The 16,165-nt window shown below is 40.8% G+C and overlaps 1 protein-coding gene across 2 annotated transcripts in view; it reads left to right on the forward strand.

Moving 5' to 3' along the window:
* Nucleotides 1–1,498: 1,498 nt before the first annotated feature.
* The window catches only part of Ralgps2 (Ral GEF with PH domain and SH3 binding motif 2), a 96,297-nt gene continuing 81,630 nt past the window's right edge, over nt 1,499–16,165 (forward strand). For both annotated transcript variants that reach the window (XM_035445307.1, XM_035445308.1), the window contains exons 1-3: nt 1,499–1,632; nt 6,206–6,310; nt 7,231–7,281. In XM_035445307.1, the coding sequence (XP_035301198.1) occupies nt 1,576–1,632; nt 6,206–6,310; nt 7,231–7,281 (213 nt within the window). In that variant the 5' untranslated portion in view covers nt 1,499–1,575. The remainder of the gene's footprint in view (nt 1,633–6,205; nt 6,311–7,230; nt 7,282–16,165) is intronic.

The raw sequence follows: 16,165 nt of genomic DNA on the forward strand, positions 1-16,165 counted from the left end.
AAATGGCTTCTAAATCCTACTAATTGAATATATTTTAAAAATTGTAGTATGGTGTTGTTTCAAGGAGGTGCGAAGGCTAATCTGAAGAAATGGGGATAATTTAACACATGCTTGAAAACTGCTGTCCTTAGTTATAATTTTGAAGCATTTGAAACCCCAGGAGCATGTTTTGGTCCATCTAAAAAACAGATTCCTAACCCTTGCATGTGAGGGTTTTGATTCTCCTCACCAGATATACTCTGATTGCCAGCCGTATATTTATACAGTTTTTTCTTTCTTTCTTCTGAGAACTATTACATTTAAACTTTATATTTGTTAAATAGACAGTGAGAAAATTGCATCCCCATTGCATTGTTGTGGGAGCATATTTATCATATGTCAATGCATAGTAGCTCAGTTTCTCCATCACAGCTCTGGGAAGTGGACACTGTGAAGTGGAAACTATGGAAAAGTTGATTTGTTGCATTCGAATGTAGACTGTGAGCTCATGATTTGTTGGGGAGGTGGAAGGGCAGTCTGGGAGTGGGACCTAGGTCCTCACACTATGCATGCACGCGCGTGCGCGCACGCACACACGCACACACGCACACGCACACACACACACACACACACACACACACACACACACACACACACACACACACACACACACACACACACACACACGCGCGCTCTACTGTTGAGCTATATCCCTGCCCGCCTGCCTGCCTGCCTGCCTCACCGCTCCCTCTACTTAGTTGGCAGGTAAATAGCGTAGAATACCTAACTTACAGTTTCTTTTTTGAAGAAAGACATTTAAATTTGGAAGTCTGTTTACCCCTGCCAATTTATGGAAAAGGAGAAATTCTGGTGTATTGTTTGGGAAAGCCAGTAAAATCCCAAGTGGATATTCTGATCTTAGTAAAGTGGAAAGAAATAGCAGTGTTAATGCAAAGATTATTTGGCTGGAGTTGTAGCTGCTCTGAGTCGTGTTCTCCTTCCTCACTTGCCTGCTAGTGTCTCCAGAGGCTGTCCTTTGTGTTAACATGGGAAGGGTAATAGCATTGTTGTCATACTTGCAAGTACAGAGGTTTCTCTTTACCAATGTTTTCAGGGGGATAACAGATCAAACGAACCTACCATGCATTGTGGTTTGGTGATGTGTCCTATAATCTTTTTTATTTTTGAGTATTTGTGGTATCTTGGTAGAGCAGTGGCAGAGTTGGGGGATGCATCACTTTGCCAAATGTTTCAAATACTTGTTATTGAGTTGAAACTAAAAGTTTGAGTCTTTCCCTTCACACTGTTGACTTACTGAGTGAAGTCGCACTTTATTTCACTGTAATGGAAGCGACTGTGATACACTTCGTATTTCTGATCTTTGACCACAGTAGATTAGTGAAAACAAGAACTTTGCAGACTGATAGCCTTTCCCCAGTGTGGCAGTGGCATGACTGTTTTTGTGAGCTTAGAGGAAGACACACATTTGATTTCTTTTCCCCTTTTTCCTAACAGGAATAATGTATTTGTGGCCTTGGACATGAAGTAATCAGACCTGTTGCTGTTGATATAGGTTCAGGGACTGATGAAGGAAGCATGGACCTAATGAACGGGCAGGCAAGCAATGTTAATATCGTAGCCACTGTTTCCGAGGTAAGACATGTAATGACCTCATTAAATTTCTTATCTGGGTTTCTAAAGTTCTGAGCATTAAAGTTGGTGATGTTTTAAAATCAATGTGAGCATAGAACTAGCCAGCTTCTATAGCATGCCTTTCTAATTACTCTTTCTCAGTCATCATACAGAGTAATCGATTTTGTTACTATCTTTGTGCCTTGCTCATGTTTGTCCCTTCCCTCCTCTCCTGCTTGCTAGTCTCCTTCCCTCTTACAAATAGTTCCCCTCAGCTTTGATCACACACAGATACCTAGGTTCTGCAATCAGAGAAAGAGTTTACCTTGATCCCTTCCTATTACTTTCTCTTATTTTCTCCTCCCTTCCTTATAGACATCTTACCTCACTTACTAGTTACCATTCTGCCTTCCTGTTATAGATGCATGTATATTTACATTTAAATGTAGATTCTTCATAATCGGAGAAAAGCATGCAGTACTTGTTTTCCTGAGGACTAGTGAGTGTATGTGTGTGTGTCTGTGTGTATTCCACAAGAGTTCAGATACCCTTGGAGGTCAGAAGAGGGTGTCAGGTTGCCTGGAGCATCCCATGTGGGTGCTGGGTGCAGTGAACTCTGTTCACTGGAAGAACAGGAACACTCTTAAACAGCTGAACTATCTCTCAAGCCCCTAATTAATATTGTTTAAAATACAGCCTTTTAAACTTCCTGTAAACTATTGATAGTTCTTTGTTGCTGCTAATTAACTTTAGATGCTCCCACAGCCAGCCTTTCATTCAGGACTTGCCTTGGTCCCCTCCTTAGTATATTGTGGGCCTGTTTGTGTATGCACTGGTGTTCTTGTGTGTAGGGCAAAGGCAGTGTTGACTGTTTTCCTCTGTCATTCTCTGTTTATGTTTTCAAACAAGGTCTATCCTAGTTTGCTTTCTGTTGCTATGTTAAATAAACGTTTTAACTAAAACTAACTTGGGATAGGAAGGGTTTATTTGGTTTACATGTGAAGTGAAGATAGGAGCTTGAAGTAGAAACTGGGAGAATGCTGCTTGCTGGCTTGCTCCCTTTGGCCTTGCCCAGTTTTCTTTTCCTAGATAGCCCAGCCCTCCCAGCACCCCCCCCCCCCAATCCAGGGATGGTGCCAGTCTCAGTGGGCTCTGCCCTCTCCCATAAATCATCAGTCAAGACAGTTCCCTACAGATATGCCTTCATCTGATATGGCAATTCCTCAATTGAGGTTTGCTCTTCCCAGGTGACTCTAGTTTGTGTCTAGTTGGACATTCAAAGCTAACCAGCATAGGGTCTTTCACTAAACCCCGAGCTCATGAATTCAGCTAGACTAGCTGGCCAGCAAGCTCCAGGACTCCTCTTGTTCTACTATCCCCATGATGGCACCTAGGATCCAAGCTCAGGCCCTCGCTCTGGCACAGCTTCTTATAACCTACTGAGCCCCTCCAGATTTTCTTTCTAATGGGCTTAATCTCTACTTGAATTTAATATTCTGTTCAGAGAATATCACATTTTGTTGATGCTTCTGTTACAACTTACCTATATCAGTTTTTTCACATGGGGTTTTTCTTCCTTCCAGAGCTTTCCTTTCTCATTGTACAGAAAAGAAATTTGCCTCTCCAGATATGTCAGGCTGTATTTTTAACAAATCCATTTCTAGTCCTGCAAACAGATGAGAGTTATTTTTGAAACTGTAATTTAAAAATGTTATATTTTCTTGTATAAATTTATTCATAGCTTTTCTTCCTTGAGACAGATTTCTTGTGTTTTTGTTATATTGTAGCTATATTCCTTACATATTTCATGTGTATGCAGTTAGTGTATTTGTAACTCTGCCTCCAGAGATACCTGTTCTAGTTCACTGGAAGCAGTGTACAAATACCAATCAAATAAAATCAATCATTTCACTTGTACAAAAAATTGTTTACTTCTCCCAAAAGTAAGTGAATTATGTTAGGCTTTAGAGTAATGTACTTTGCTATATGAGAAGGGAGATTAAAGAGGTCTACCTTTAAATAGTTCTACTGTGGCAAGACAAAATTAAAAACACGTTTTTTTTTCTACTTCATTTTAAGCTTTAGATTTTTTAACATATTACTGCAGATTTCCTTAAAAGTGATTATGGATAAAATACTTAACCTGAACCAATTGATGTTTTCTTTAATATCTTCTGTGACTTTTAGGCCACTAGTTTGTCACACAAGTCAGTTTATTATCTTTAAATTGTTCATTTAGGTTCTTAGGACACGGACAGAATGCAGTCACACACACTCTTAGCTGAGTGCTTGTTCCTGCCACGCCTCATGATCTAGGCCTCCCCACTGAATGTTTCTCTCAGCATTCTTTTCTAATTAGCTTCCATGTGAACAGCCCACTTAGTTGTAGTTGTTCACATCCCTCCCACAAAACAGTCACAAATCCTGGAAGCTACATAGTCAGCTCATCACAGCATCAGACCTACTTCTGGTGCTATCGTCTGATGTAGATGCACAGATTACCATACACGGGACTAGGTTAAATATAGGTTAATTTTATTTGGGGAGAAGTTACTACATAAGAAACCGACAGCTGGGTGTTGGTGGCACATGCCTTTAATCCCAGCACTCGGGAGGCAGAGGCAGGCGGATTTCTGTGAGTTCGAGGCCAGCCTGGTCTCCAGAGCGAGTGCCAGGATAGGCTCCAAAGCTACACAGAGAAACCCTATCTCGAAAAACCAAAAAAAAAAAAAGAAAGAAACCGATGACCTGCAAGTTCCAGCTCCAAAGATCCACACCCAGGCTGCTTTCCGTGACCCGGAACCAAGAGCAAGCCTGTCCCAGGCCCCAGAACAAATACCACACGCTCAAGTATGCACCTGTGACCACACCCAAACGGGTCGGTCCCAACAACAACCCCAATCTGACACCAGTTTTATTGAAGTTGCTTTCTCTTGGAGTGATACATACCATGACCAAAAGTGACTTGGGGAGGAAAGGGTTTATTTCAGTTTACAGAGTGAGTGGTCAGGAACGCACGGAAGAAAACTGGAAGCAGGAACTAAAGTAGATTCCTTGGAGGAAAGCTGCTTACTGGCTTGTTCCCAGGTTCCTCTACCAGCTTTCTTATATAGCCCAGATCCGTCTGCCTGAGGATGGTGCCGCTCTCAGTGTCTGGGCCCTCCCACATCAGTTAGCAATAAGAAAATGCTCCACAGCCATGCCTACAACACACAGTCGGATGGGGGCAATTCTTTTAAGTTCCCTCTGGTGTGTCAAGTTGACAACCAACACCAGCCATTAACATATATTAACAAGTATGAATGGCTTCTGCCATTGTTTAATAAATGGAGTTCTAAATATTTTCTTGTGGTTTATGTTACAAGAGTATTTTCTTTAAAAAAAAACCTTTTTATTTATTTATGTATTTTTTTAGGTATCAATGCTTTGTTGGCATGTTTGCCTACATGCCGGAAGAGGGTTTCAGATCTCCTTACAGATGGTTGTGAGCCACCATGTGGTTGCTGGGAATTGAACTCAGGACCTCTGGATGAGCAGCCAGTGTTCTTAAGCTCTGAGCCATCTCTCCAGCCCCCAAGAGTATTTCCTATTTCTTCATAATTTTAAAAGTTATGAATACAGTCATGCGTTGCATAATGGCATTTTGGTCAATAGCTACTTCATGTATATAGTAATGGTACCATAATCATGTTGTAACCATTGTAGATTATGTGAGTAAACTTGTTAATAATTGACAAGATTGTTTAACAGACATTGGCAATATCTGCATTGTTAAGTGGTGCATGCCTGTGGATATACAGTCTCTTTTCTTCACCCCATGCCAGAACTAGGTAAAATCAGAATGTTTATTTGAAGAGAAATACAAAAGAGTGACTTACATAAGAACCTAAAAAAATTGAAACTCAACATCAGTTTTCAATTTTTTTTGTTGTTTTTTTGTTTATTTAGTTTTTCAAGACAGGGTTTTTCTGTGTAGCTTTGGAGCCTATCCTGGCACTCACTCTGGAGACCAGGCTGGCCTCGAACTCACAGAGATCCACCTGCCTCTGTCTCCCGAGTGCTGGGATTCAGTTTTCAAATTTTCTGACTGTTATATAGCATTCCTCCAACTAAGCAGCATGCTCTGTCTAGCTTTTCTGCATCTTTTACTACACAGTGTTCTTAGTTCCTCAGTGTGTGTGTGTGTGTTTGTGTGTGTGTGGGGGGGGTGGGGGGTGGGTGGGTGGGTGGGTATATACACGTGCAAGTGGACACCAGCTGTTGATACAGGTGTCTTCATTCACTCTCCAGTTCCATTTTGAGAGCGTTCATCACTGAACCCAGAGCTCATGATTCAGCTGGTCTGACTGGCCAACAGACTCCATGGATCCTCTTTTCTCTGTGCACTGCCCAGCACTGGGATATGGAAGTGCATTTCTGCCTACGTTTTACATGGATGTTGGAATCTCCAATTTAGGCCCTCATGTTTATATGGTAGACGCTTTACCAACTGACCATACCCTCAGCCCCAGAACTCCTCGGTTTTTGAGGCCTGTTTGCTTTGTCTGACACAGAGTGAGACGGTGTTTAAAGGCTGTGTTTTCTTCCTTGACAGAAAAGTAGCAGCTCTGAGTCATTAAGTGACAAGGGCTCTGAACTGAAGAAAAGCTTTGATGCTGTGGTATTTGATGTGCTTAAGGTTACACCAGAAGAGTACGCGGTAAGCTTTCTGCCTTTAGCTTTCCAGTTTTTGCATGTAATTTATATACTTGTGTTATTATTGAGTTAGAATTGGAGAATAGCACAAGTATGGAGAAGGATGAGCTGAGAGGGAAGGACAACTTTCTTTTTAAAGGGAAGTTTCTTGTTACCCCTTCTGTTTGTTAGAAATCAGATCTATGTGATCATTGCCTTTGCTGACTCAAGCCACCTTATTGTGTTCAAAAGTTTTTTTTGTTTTTTTTTTTTTTTGCTGTTTTATAAATTGAAAAATTGGGAAATGTGATTTCTCAATCATTGGAATGTTTAGAATTTGCTCAAATTATCTAGCGAATCTTTTTAACTGACACAAATGTTTGTTTATTTAGGTCTTTGGTTTCCTTTTGTTAACTAAACTGCTTTTTTGGTCTTGAACCACTCTGCATTCCAGGAATAGTATTCTTGTGTGGTATGTGTTTACCCTTGCCCGATGGCTTCTCTTAAACGTTGTTTGTTTTTTTAATACATGCATTTGTTTATTTGTGTGAGAAAGGGGCTCATGCACCATGGTGGGTGTGTGACAACTTCAGAGTTGGTTCTCTGCCTCTGCCTCTGCCTCTGCCATGTGGGGACCAGGGATTGAACTCGGGTCCTGAATTTAGGTCATCGGTCTTGATGCTGAGAGACCTCATCATCCATCTGATGGATGATAATGCCAAAATAGGTTCCTTTTCCAACCTTGCCTAGGAATGAGATACTAGGAGTAATTATATTTCATGGCACAAAGACTATAATTTGTATTTTTTAAGTCCTTTTTAAAGACTATGTATTCAGTAATTTAGTATGGAGTAGAGATTTTATTTTATTTTGAATAAATTTTGTATCATAAGGTTCCAAAGAACTTGGCATTTACAACAAAACAAATCCCCCTTTGTCTTTCAGGGTCAGATAACGCTAATGGATGTCCCAGTGTTTAAAGCTATTCAGCCAGATGTAAGTAGTTTTAGGAATATCTTGTAAATATACAAAACAGTTAACCACAGTATCTTAAGATATTCAAGAAATACAAATCATATTTCATATAATCATTAAATGTCAAAGCTTGTACCTTCCCTGTGTTTATTCTGACCGTGTAAACTTAGGTGGCGTTCCTCGGAGTACATTCTTTAGTCATGAATGGGATGCTTGAATCACTGGGCTCATTTGATGTAAATTACTGGAGGAAGTAAATTTTTTTTTTTTTTTTTTGAGACAGGGTTTCTCTGTGGCTTTGGAGGCTGACCTGGAACTAGCTCTTGTAGACCAGGCTGGTCTCGAACTCACAGAGATCCACCTGCCTCTGCCTCCCGAGTGCTGGGATTAAAGGCGTGCGCCACCTACGCCCCGTCTGGAAGTAATAGACTTACAAAAGTTAATTGACTTACTCAGAGCATTGAAGCTTTTTAATGGGAAGGTGAAAATTCGACATAAGAAAGTAAGCTTTCCTTCTACCTGAATTTCATGTAACGTGACTATGTTATTTTAGCTTATTTAAGTTTTAAAAGTCATTGCATGTGCTCATGTGTTGTAAGTGGTATGGGGCTGTGTGCAGAAGTCAGAGAACAACTTTTATGAAATCAGTTTTCTCTTTCCACCTTCATGTGGAGCTTGAACTTAGGTGGCTAGGCTGGGCAGCCTGTGTTAACACTTTAGAGGAGGACCAAGAAACACATCTTTCCCCCAATAAAAATAAAGGAACTAATAGTATATATCTACTTACTCACTCTGTGTGTGTGTGTGTGTGTGTGTGTGTGTGTGTGTGTGTTTATCTTTTGGGGGGGTGGTTTGAGACAGGGTTTCTCTGTGGAGCCCTGGCTGTCCTGGAACTGGCTCTATAGATCCCCCTGCCTCTGCTTTCTGAGTGCTGGGTTTAAAGGCATGTGCTGCAATGCCCAAAATAGTTTATCATTTTTAAGACCTGTGTATAATAATATTTTTGCTTTATTGATCAGGGAGTAGTGGTAATTATTTTTATATACAACTGTCTATGCTTGTTTTGTATTGCTGTAACAAAATGTGTGGTGCTGGGTACTTTATATAGAAGAGGTTTATTTAGGTAATAGTTTTAGAGGCTGAAAGTCCAGGGCCAGGAGGTATAAATTATCTGTTTTGCCTTAAATGAAAGCCCCATGGGCTGTCTCAAATGTGGCAGAAATGTAGAAAGGGACATGGCATGTGCACCAGGGGCCAAGCATGGTTGTCTTTAGGCCCCGGAGAGCTACCTCAGTCCTGGTGTGCTCCTGTGTGCTGACTACTTTATACAAGACTTCCTCTTAATGCTTCTCTGTCTCCCTACACGGGAGACTCAACCTTAGCACATATGCTTTTGGGGACACAGCAGGTTGAATCTAAACTATACCAATAGTTCAGCGTTGACACCCAGCTCAGATTCTGAGAAGAGAGTTTTTGCTTGTAATGAGTAAGAATATGCACTTGATTTTTGTCCCCCAAACAAAACCATTTTGATAGTTTGTGATTGGTTCTTTTGAGAATAACATGCAATATTTGTTGTGCTATATACAAATCTATAGTGACTCTGAACACTGTAATAACTAATAAAATCCATTATATCTGAGGTATAAACAGGTTATTGCGATTGTTTTCTAAGTAGGCTACTTAATGTATTAATACCCCGAGTTTACTGCTGATCAGGTGAAGTGAGAGCAAGAGCTGCCTGCATGTTCTCTGGGCTCCTGTCATTTCCCACAAGTCTGTGATTGTCTTTCTCTACACTGCAGAGTGGTTCAGATGTAGACCTATTGGATTAATGGTGGACAGAGGAGAGCTGTGTACTCTATAATTAATGGGCAAACAGAGAATGGCTGGAGTATTCATTTTGTTATTCTTGACAAAAATTACCCCACCACACACCCCAGGATATAAGTCTTCTAAGAATCATTTATTATTGCTCTTTCACTGGACTCATGACAACCCATAGAAATCTAGTGTTTTTTTACTGAACTGTGCATTATGTAGTAGCTACATTATAAAGTAAAAAGGTGAAATCAGTAGGTGGTTTATTTAACCTAATATATTCAAGTATTTCAGCTTATAATCAGCGTAAGTTTTGTTTGTTTGTTTGTTTGTTTTTTATACTTTTCCCTTATGCTAAGTTTTCTGATCCCAGAGTTGTCTTTAGGTTACTGCATGTTTTTACCTGGAGTATCTCCCTTTCAGGTGTCTGTAGGACTTAAGACTAGGGACATAGACCTTGTTTACTAGGTTGTTGTCTGAAGACATAGACTTCCATTCTGAGAGGATTTATTTCCCTTTGGACACCGAACAGTATTTTGTGAATCTTCAAGTTTCCCTTGACTTCATTTCTTCAGTAAATTTAGTACAATCCCCTTGATTCCCACTCCTCCACCCTTTTTGAAACAAGGTCTTAGCCCGGGCTAGCCTTGAACTCAATATGTGTAGCTGAAGACATAAGACCAGGAACTCCTGATAGCCCTTTCTCCACCTCCTAAGTGCTGGGGTTATAGGTGACACTACTGCACCCAGCTCTGTTGATTTTGTTCTGCCTTCATAAATACCTAGTTTTTAAACTATTATCAGCACTGAAATCTAAGAAGCCATCTTTTCTCCACTGACTCACGGCAGTGCCCTCTCACTTGATCTATGTGTATACTGGTCACTTTTCTTGTCACTGAGTGCAAATACCCAACAGAATCAACTTTCTGGAGGAAAGATTTAAGCTGTGGTGGGGAAGGAAGGGTGTGGAACAGAGACAGGGACATGCTGGCACTCAGCTGGCCCCTCATCCCATGGTATGGTGCTCCCCTCATTCAGAGTGGGTGGATCTGCTAGTTAATAATTGTTGGAAAACTCTCACAGACACACCTGGATATGTATGTGCTACACCATCTTCTGAGTGACTTGAAATCCATTCCATTGACAACAGGGTTAAACCCTCACAGTGAGCTTTTGCTCTGTTCTGATCCCTGAGGTCTGTTCTCTGTCAGGTAGCCATGGCAAGCAACACTGAAAATGTGCTCATGTGACTCCTGTTCAAACCACCTCAGTGGTTTCACTTGCTCTGAGGAAAAGGAAAACCATCACAACTGGGTCTGTGAATCTCTTCATCATGTTGCCTTTTTCTTGCTTCTAAGCAGATTTCTACTCTTTCTGGCCTTGAAAAATGGCCTCCTTTTAATTCTTCATCATCGAGCCTGTGCCTCTCATGCTTAACTACCTCTTCAACCTTGAGTTGTCAGGTGGAGTTAGACATCTTTGCTTTTCTGCAGGCTCTCCTAACATCTTTACTTGTCATCTGACAGTGTTTAATGCAGTAAGTATACCGAGTGCCTGTTATGTGTTGGTACAGCTTTAGTTGCTGGAGATACAACAGTAGGCATGCACTGAAATGTGCCCCACAGACTGTCTGATCCGGTGAGGTGAGCCGAGTGGTACTATGTGAAAAATAGAGGGGAAGAAGAGAGGGCACAAAGCGTAGAGGGGATTCAGTTTCAGATGGGATCATCAAGAAGGCTTCATTGAAAAGCAAAATCCTTAAGGAGACGAGACTGCATACCATCGGGGCAGTGGGTCGGTTTATCTTTTGGGGTTGAATGACCTGTTTACAGGGTTGGCCTAAGAATATCAGAAAACATAGGTATGTACATTCATAACAGAAGCAGATTTACAATTATGAAGTGGAAATGAAAATAACTTTATGGTTGGGGGTCACCACAACATGGGGAACTGTATTAATGTGTCATGGCATTAGGAAGGTTGAGAACTGCTATATTAGAGTGTTTGGGGAAATGTGTTCTAGTCAGGAACATGTGAGTAGAGGGTAGTGGATTACCACCTTCTAGGCTAGATGAAAGGGCTATATGTAAGAGATGACAGTTGAGTGAGGGCTCAATAGGTATGTTACCTGGAGACCATTACTCTGGTGAAGGTGGTAAACCATTGGGAGATAGAGCCACTGTGTTGGACTTAACAGGTGATTGTGAGGTGTCTGATGTGTGTGCTAGGAACAAACTCAGGTCCTCTGCAAAAGCAGTACATAGTCTTAACCAGAGTCATCTTTCCATCTATGGAGGGTGTTGAGCAGAAGAGTAACATTTTCTCATTGAGGTTTTAAGTAGCTCCACGTGTTGACAGGACATGAGGGCTAGCGAGCATAGCTAGGGAGGAGGACCGGTACAAAGGAGTGAGTCAAGGAGATAACTTGAGATAACAGGTGCTGGCATTAGCGTATGAGAAGAAAGATAGGGAAGATTTGTCACCCTGTGTCGCAAGGGGAGTCATGGTGACACCAGAGTTTTTGGTCTAACATCAAATGTGAGTAGCTGATACTGTCTGAAGCAAGAAATTAGAATGTCTGTATCACACCAATGCCATTGATATAGAACATATGTTTTGTGCTAGATCAAGTGGGAGCAGTAGATTTGGTGGCAAGGGCAATAGTTTGACTTTGGACATGTTTAATTTTACATGCTTGATAAACCTTTCCAAGGAGACAGTTCAGTCAGGCAGTGTATAATGGCATGTATTTGTAGTGTGAGCAGGAAATGAAAGGCATCCATGTAGAACTGCTATTGAGGGCCAAGGATAGTTGTAGACTATGTGCTTATCACCAGGCCTTGGGTTCAATCCCCTGCACCCAAGAACCTAAAGTTGGGATAGGATTGCCAGGAAGTACGTAAAGAAGAGACCCGTGTCAGGTGTGTAGGAACTGCCAAAGAGATGGAAGGGCAATAGCCAGTCATTTGGGAGGGAAACTAGTGCAGTGTGGATACCGGTGTGACGAGGACTGAGCAGTTGCACAGTGTTCTTGATCTTGTTGTTTTACCTCTCCTTGATTTGAAGCTATGTAAAGGAGGGAATTGACAGTTTTTGTATACTGTTTTGTCTGGCTTTTAGTAAAAACTCAATGTTTAGAATAAGAAAATGAATATAGTGTTTAGGAAATGCTCGAAGAGTGGAAGTTTTAACAAATAGATAGGAATAGCTATTGGGAGAAATGTTAATACCAAAATATTCTTATTAGACATCAGTCTTGTTGAATCACGAGATTACTTTAAATCTGCCAGAGGACAGCACTTGGAGTTACAGACCAGGTGATGCTAGTAACCCAGCTGAGTCTAATGCAAGAGCAGGAAGTGCTCTTAACCACTGAGCTGTCTCTCCAGCCCATCTACATTCTTAAGCTTTTCATTTCACTTACTTTGTCCTTTGAATTACAAAATAAAATTTCTAATGTTATTAGAACAAGGAGCCAGAAGAGTTGTAATATTTCTTTTCAGCTTTTACATTCATGAATTATACCACTAAGGTGTTTCTCATCTTGGTTTTTTAAAAAGTGTTTTTAGCCTGGGATGGGAAAAGGAGTACTTGAAAGCGCCAGATCTTTGAGTAATCCCAGAAGTGGGTGAGTTCAGAACCAGAGCTGCAGTTTTATGTGTAATTAGAGCTGTCAGAAGAACTCTGTCAAAACTGCAGCCATCTTCAGAAGGGGTAACAGTAGAGGGGCCACCACAAGTCTTGCTGGAGTTCTGTCATTGTACAGTGGCAAGAAACTTTGTCTCTTGTTTAGTGGTGAACTGAAACAGTGACTGTTAGTCATTTCCGGTTTCTTATTATGCTTGGAGTTTGTGTCATTCAGTGCAGGGTGAATTATGCCAGAAAGCTGGCTTAGAATCCGGTAGTGACTCTCTAATATTTCTGTAAGCCTTAGTTAAGGGTTGAATTGTATTTGAAATATGCCTTACAAGTGTCTGTTGCTGTGCTAAAACATTATCAAGGTCACTTACAAAAGGAAGGGTTTTACTGGGACTTATGCTTTGGAGGCCCATCACCACCATGGCAGAAAGCCCGGTGGAAGCAGGCAGTTAGAGTTGCAGCAGCTGGGCGCTCACATCCTGATCCACAGAGGAGACAGAACACTCACTGGGAATAGCTGGAGGCTTTTGAAACCTCAAGCCTTTCCCCAGTTACACACTCTAAAAAGGCCACACCTCCTAATCCTTAACGAACAGCTACCAACTGAGAACCACGTATTCAAATGTTTTATAGGACGAGCCCACTCAAACTACCATACAAGGTTCTCAAGTATTCTTAAAGGACAAGGTCTACCTAAAGCTTTCTAACAAACATTACATTTGCTTAAGAAAATTCCACGCTGTTATTCCAGCCAATCACGGAGCAAAAGTATTTGGAAAAAACAGATCTGTGTGTACAATGCTTGTACAGACTTCTTTCCCCTTACCCTAGCATTTCTTAATACAGTGCAACAGCTCAATAGTCTGAATCTGAAGATCCTAAGGAGTTTGGGACACTTTGAAGGTTTTTTTTTTGTTTTTGTTTTTGTTTTTGTTTTTTTCTGTTTCCAGATTAGGTACCTTCCAAAATTGGAACACCAAATGTAAAACACTTGTTGCTTAAGCCTTTCTTATAAGGCATATAAGTAACCTGTAAAAATTAAAATATGATCCATTGGTAACTCCTCACTGTCACTGGTAATATAAATTTGTTTAAGCCTTTTATAGTAGATTTAATAATATTTATCATCCAAAGCATTTCAGTATGGCATAAGGCTGAATAGCCCTGCAGGTGCATTGTGTTAGGTGTTATGTGTGATCTCGAGGTGGTTTAAAGTTAATGGAGAACATGCATAGGTCGTACACAAATCTGATGATGTGTATTATTTTGTTTTTAATTTGAGGGAGGTCCTAGAACTAGTCTTTCAGTTAGTACTCAGAACTTTATCAGTGAACACACATTATCTTCTAGGAATAGTGAGCCTCCTCTGTATGACTGACACACTAAAGATTGTGGGAGGATGCTGGCCAAGTTAGAAAAACCACTTATTAGTTAATTATCAATCTTATTAAAATATTTTTGAAAAATCTTATCTTTTGACATTTCTTGCAGGATGTGTAATAGGCTTTCCGTGTAGATATCTTGTCTCTGCCCAAAGACTATAATTTTGGCAACATACAAAATTCTAACAGAAATATTATCCTGTTTTAATAAAAATAAGCACTGTATTAAAACGTGAATGACAAGTGGCCTTCATGAGAGAATGGCAGCTGGGAAAGGCCGTGTATGCTAGAATGTTAGAAGCAAGATGCAGCCGCTTGTCAGTGTGTTCCTGCTGTTCCTCACCCTGAGCTTCTTAGACTAGTAAGGTCAGGCTTCAGGTGGGACAGAGAAGGCTAGGAAAAAGCTTGTTTTGGCATCTGTGGAAGTAGAAAACAGCCTCTGTCTTTATCCCTGATCTCATTGGAGGGGTAGCTGCTGACATACTGGGAGGAGGGAGGTAAGGAAGGCTTGAGAACTTTAGAGAAGAGGGCCAGCATTTTTAACTTACCCTGTTGAGTTGCATAGTTTCAGGGCTTTGTTGTTGTTACTGTTTTTATTAAAAATGCAAGCATGCGTGGCATTTTTTCTGTGGTGGTGTCATCTTTATGGCCATATAAACTGGGTACAAATGGATGTTCTGTCTCTTTCAAGCTTCCACTCTGAATCCAAAGCCACCTCAGTTAACCTCATGGACACCTCTGTCCTAGTCGCTTCCCTCAGCCCCAGTCTTTGGGATTCTACTGTTTCCTTTCCTTCCTCAAGCTCTGTCTACATGCTGGTCTATATTGGCCTTTTCTCTTCTTCTATCTATAGGTATCCCTACATCATCACCCTTAGAACAGTCCTTTTAAGAGTGTTGGAACCTACAAGATGAAATTTAGATCAAACCTACAAGACCTAAGAGAAGCTGTGACTTCTGTGAATTGAGTCATTCTCTCATAGGGTAGGTGGTCACCAGTTGTGGGTTTTTTACCTTCCCTGTGCCTCTGAAATAAATGCACCTGAAAATTGATCTTCATAGTGAATACATATGTGTTCTGAAATGCATTTTTAGCAACTATTAAGATTGTTTTATATATTTGAGGCATTATTGGAGGATTCTCTTTACTGGCTATGCTTAAAATGGCAAGTTAAACATGTTAGAGGAAGTGTTATGTCTCTAGGGGTCTGGACTGCAGGATTTCATTAACCCTTTGCTGAGACAGGGCTTACTTACAAAGAACATCCAAACAGCCCTGTCTGTCTTAAGTTAGACCTTACAAAGCATTGTTTGAACCACTAAGTCACTTCAGTTTTGTGGTGTTCATGTGAGATGCTTTAGTATAGGCTTCTGTGTGACTAGTGCATCAATATAAAGATGACAGTTACAGCCAGACACATTTCTTGCATAATACTATAGTGTTATTTGTAGGAAGATCTTGGAGTCTGAAACAAAAAGAGAAAGGGAAGTTTTAAATTTTCTGTTTTGCTCTGAAGAGGTCAGATAATTGTAGTTTGTAAAATGAACTGACAGTATCCAGATTAAAAAGAACAGCAAATCAATTGTTGCATGCAGAGTAATAGGCCCTTGCTGTACTGACTGAGTTTCCCTCAAGCACCAAGTAGCCTTCTCAGGTACATTTCAAGTCGTTTGTTCAGAGTGACTGCCCACTTTAAGTCATAAGAATGGTTCTGAAAACTGCTCCTTTGGGAGGAAGGAAGGCAAGAGAAAGGAGAAGAAAGAAAACATTTTCAGAGTATGATGGTGCCTGCTTATAATCCTAGCACTTGGAGACTGAGACAGGGGTATTGCAATAAGTTCAAGGCCAGCCTGGACTACATAGGAAGACTTCATGTTGCAATTACTTTGTTTTTCAGGTTGATCTGTATTAGTAAAGTAAGTTAGCAGATGCTCCCGGAGTCTCCCTACCTAAGATTCCTGTCCGATCTGGGTGTGTCAGTGGATGGAGGCCAGAGGTCAACAGCAGTTGTCCTCCTCTTTGCTCTGCACTTTATTTTTTAAGGATTTGTTTGTGTGTGTGTG

The sequence above is a fragment of the Cricetulus griseus genome, chromosome 5, assembly GCF_003668045.3.
Source record: "Cricetulus griseus strain 17A/GY chromosome 5, alternate assembly CriGri-PICRH-1.0, whole genome shotgun sequence".
NCBI lineage: Eukaryota > Metazoa > Chordata > Mammalia > Rodentia > Cricetidae > Cricetulus > Cricetulus griseus.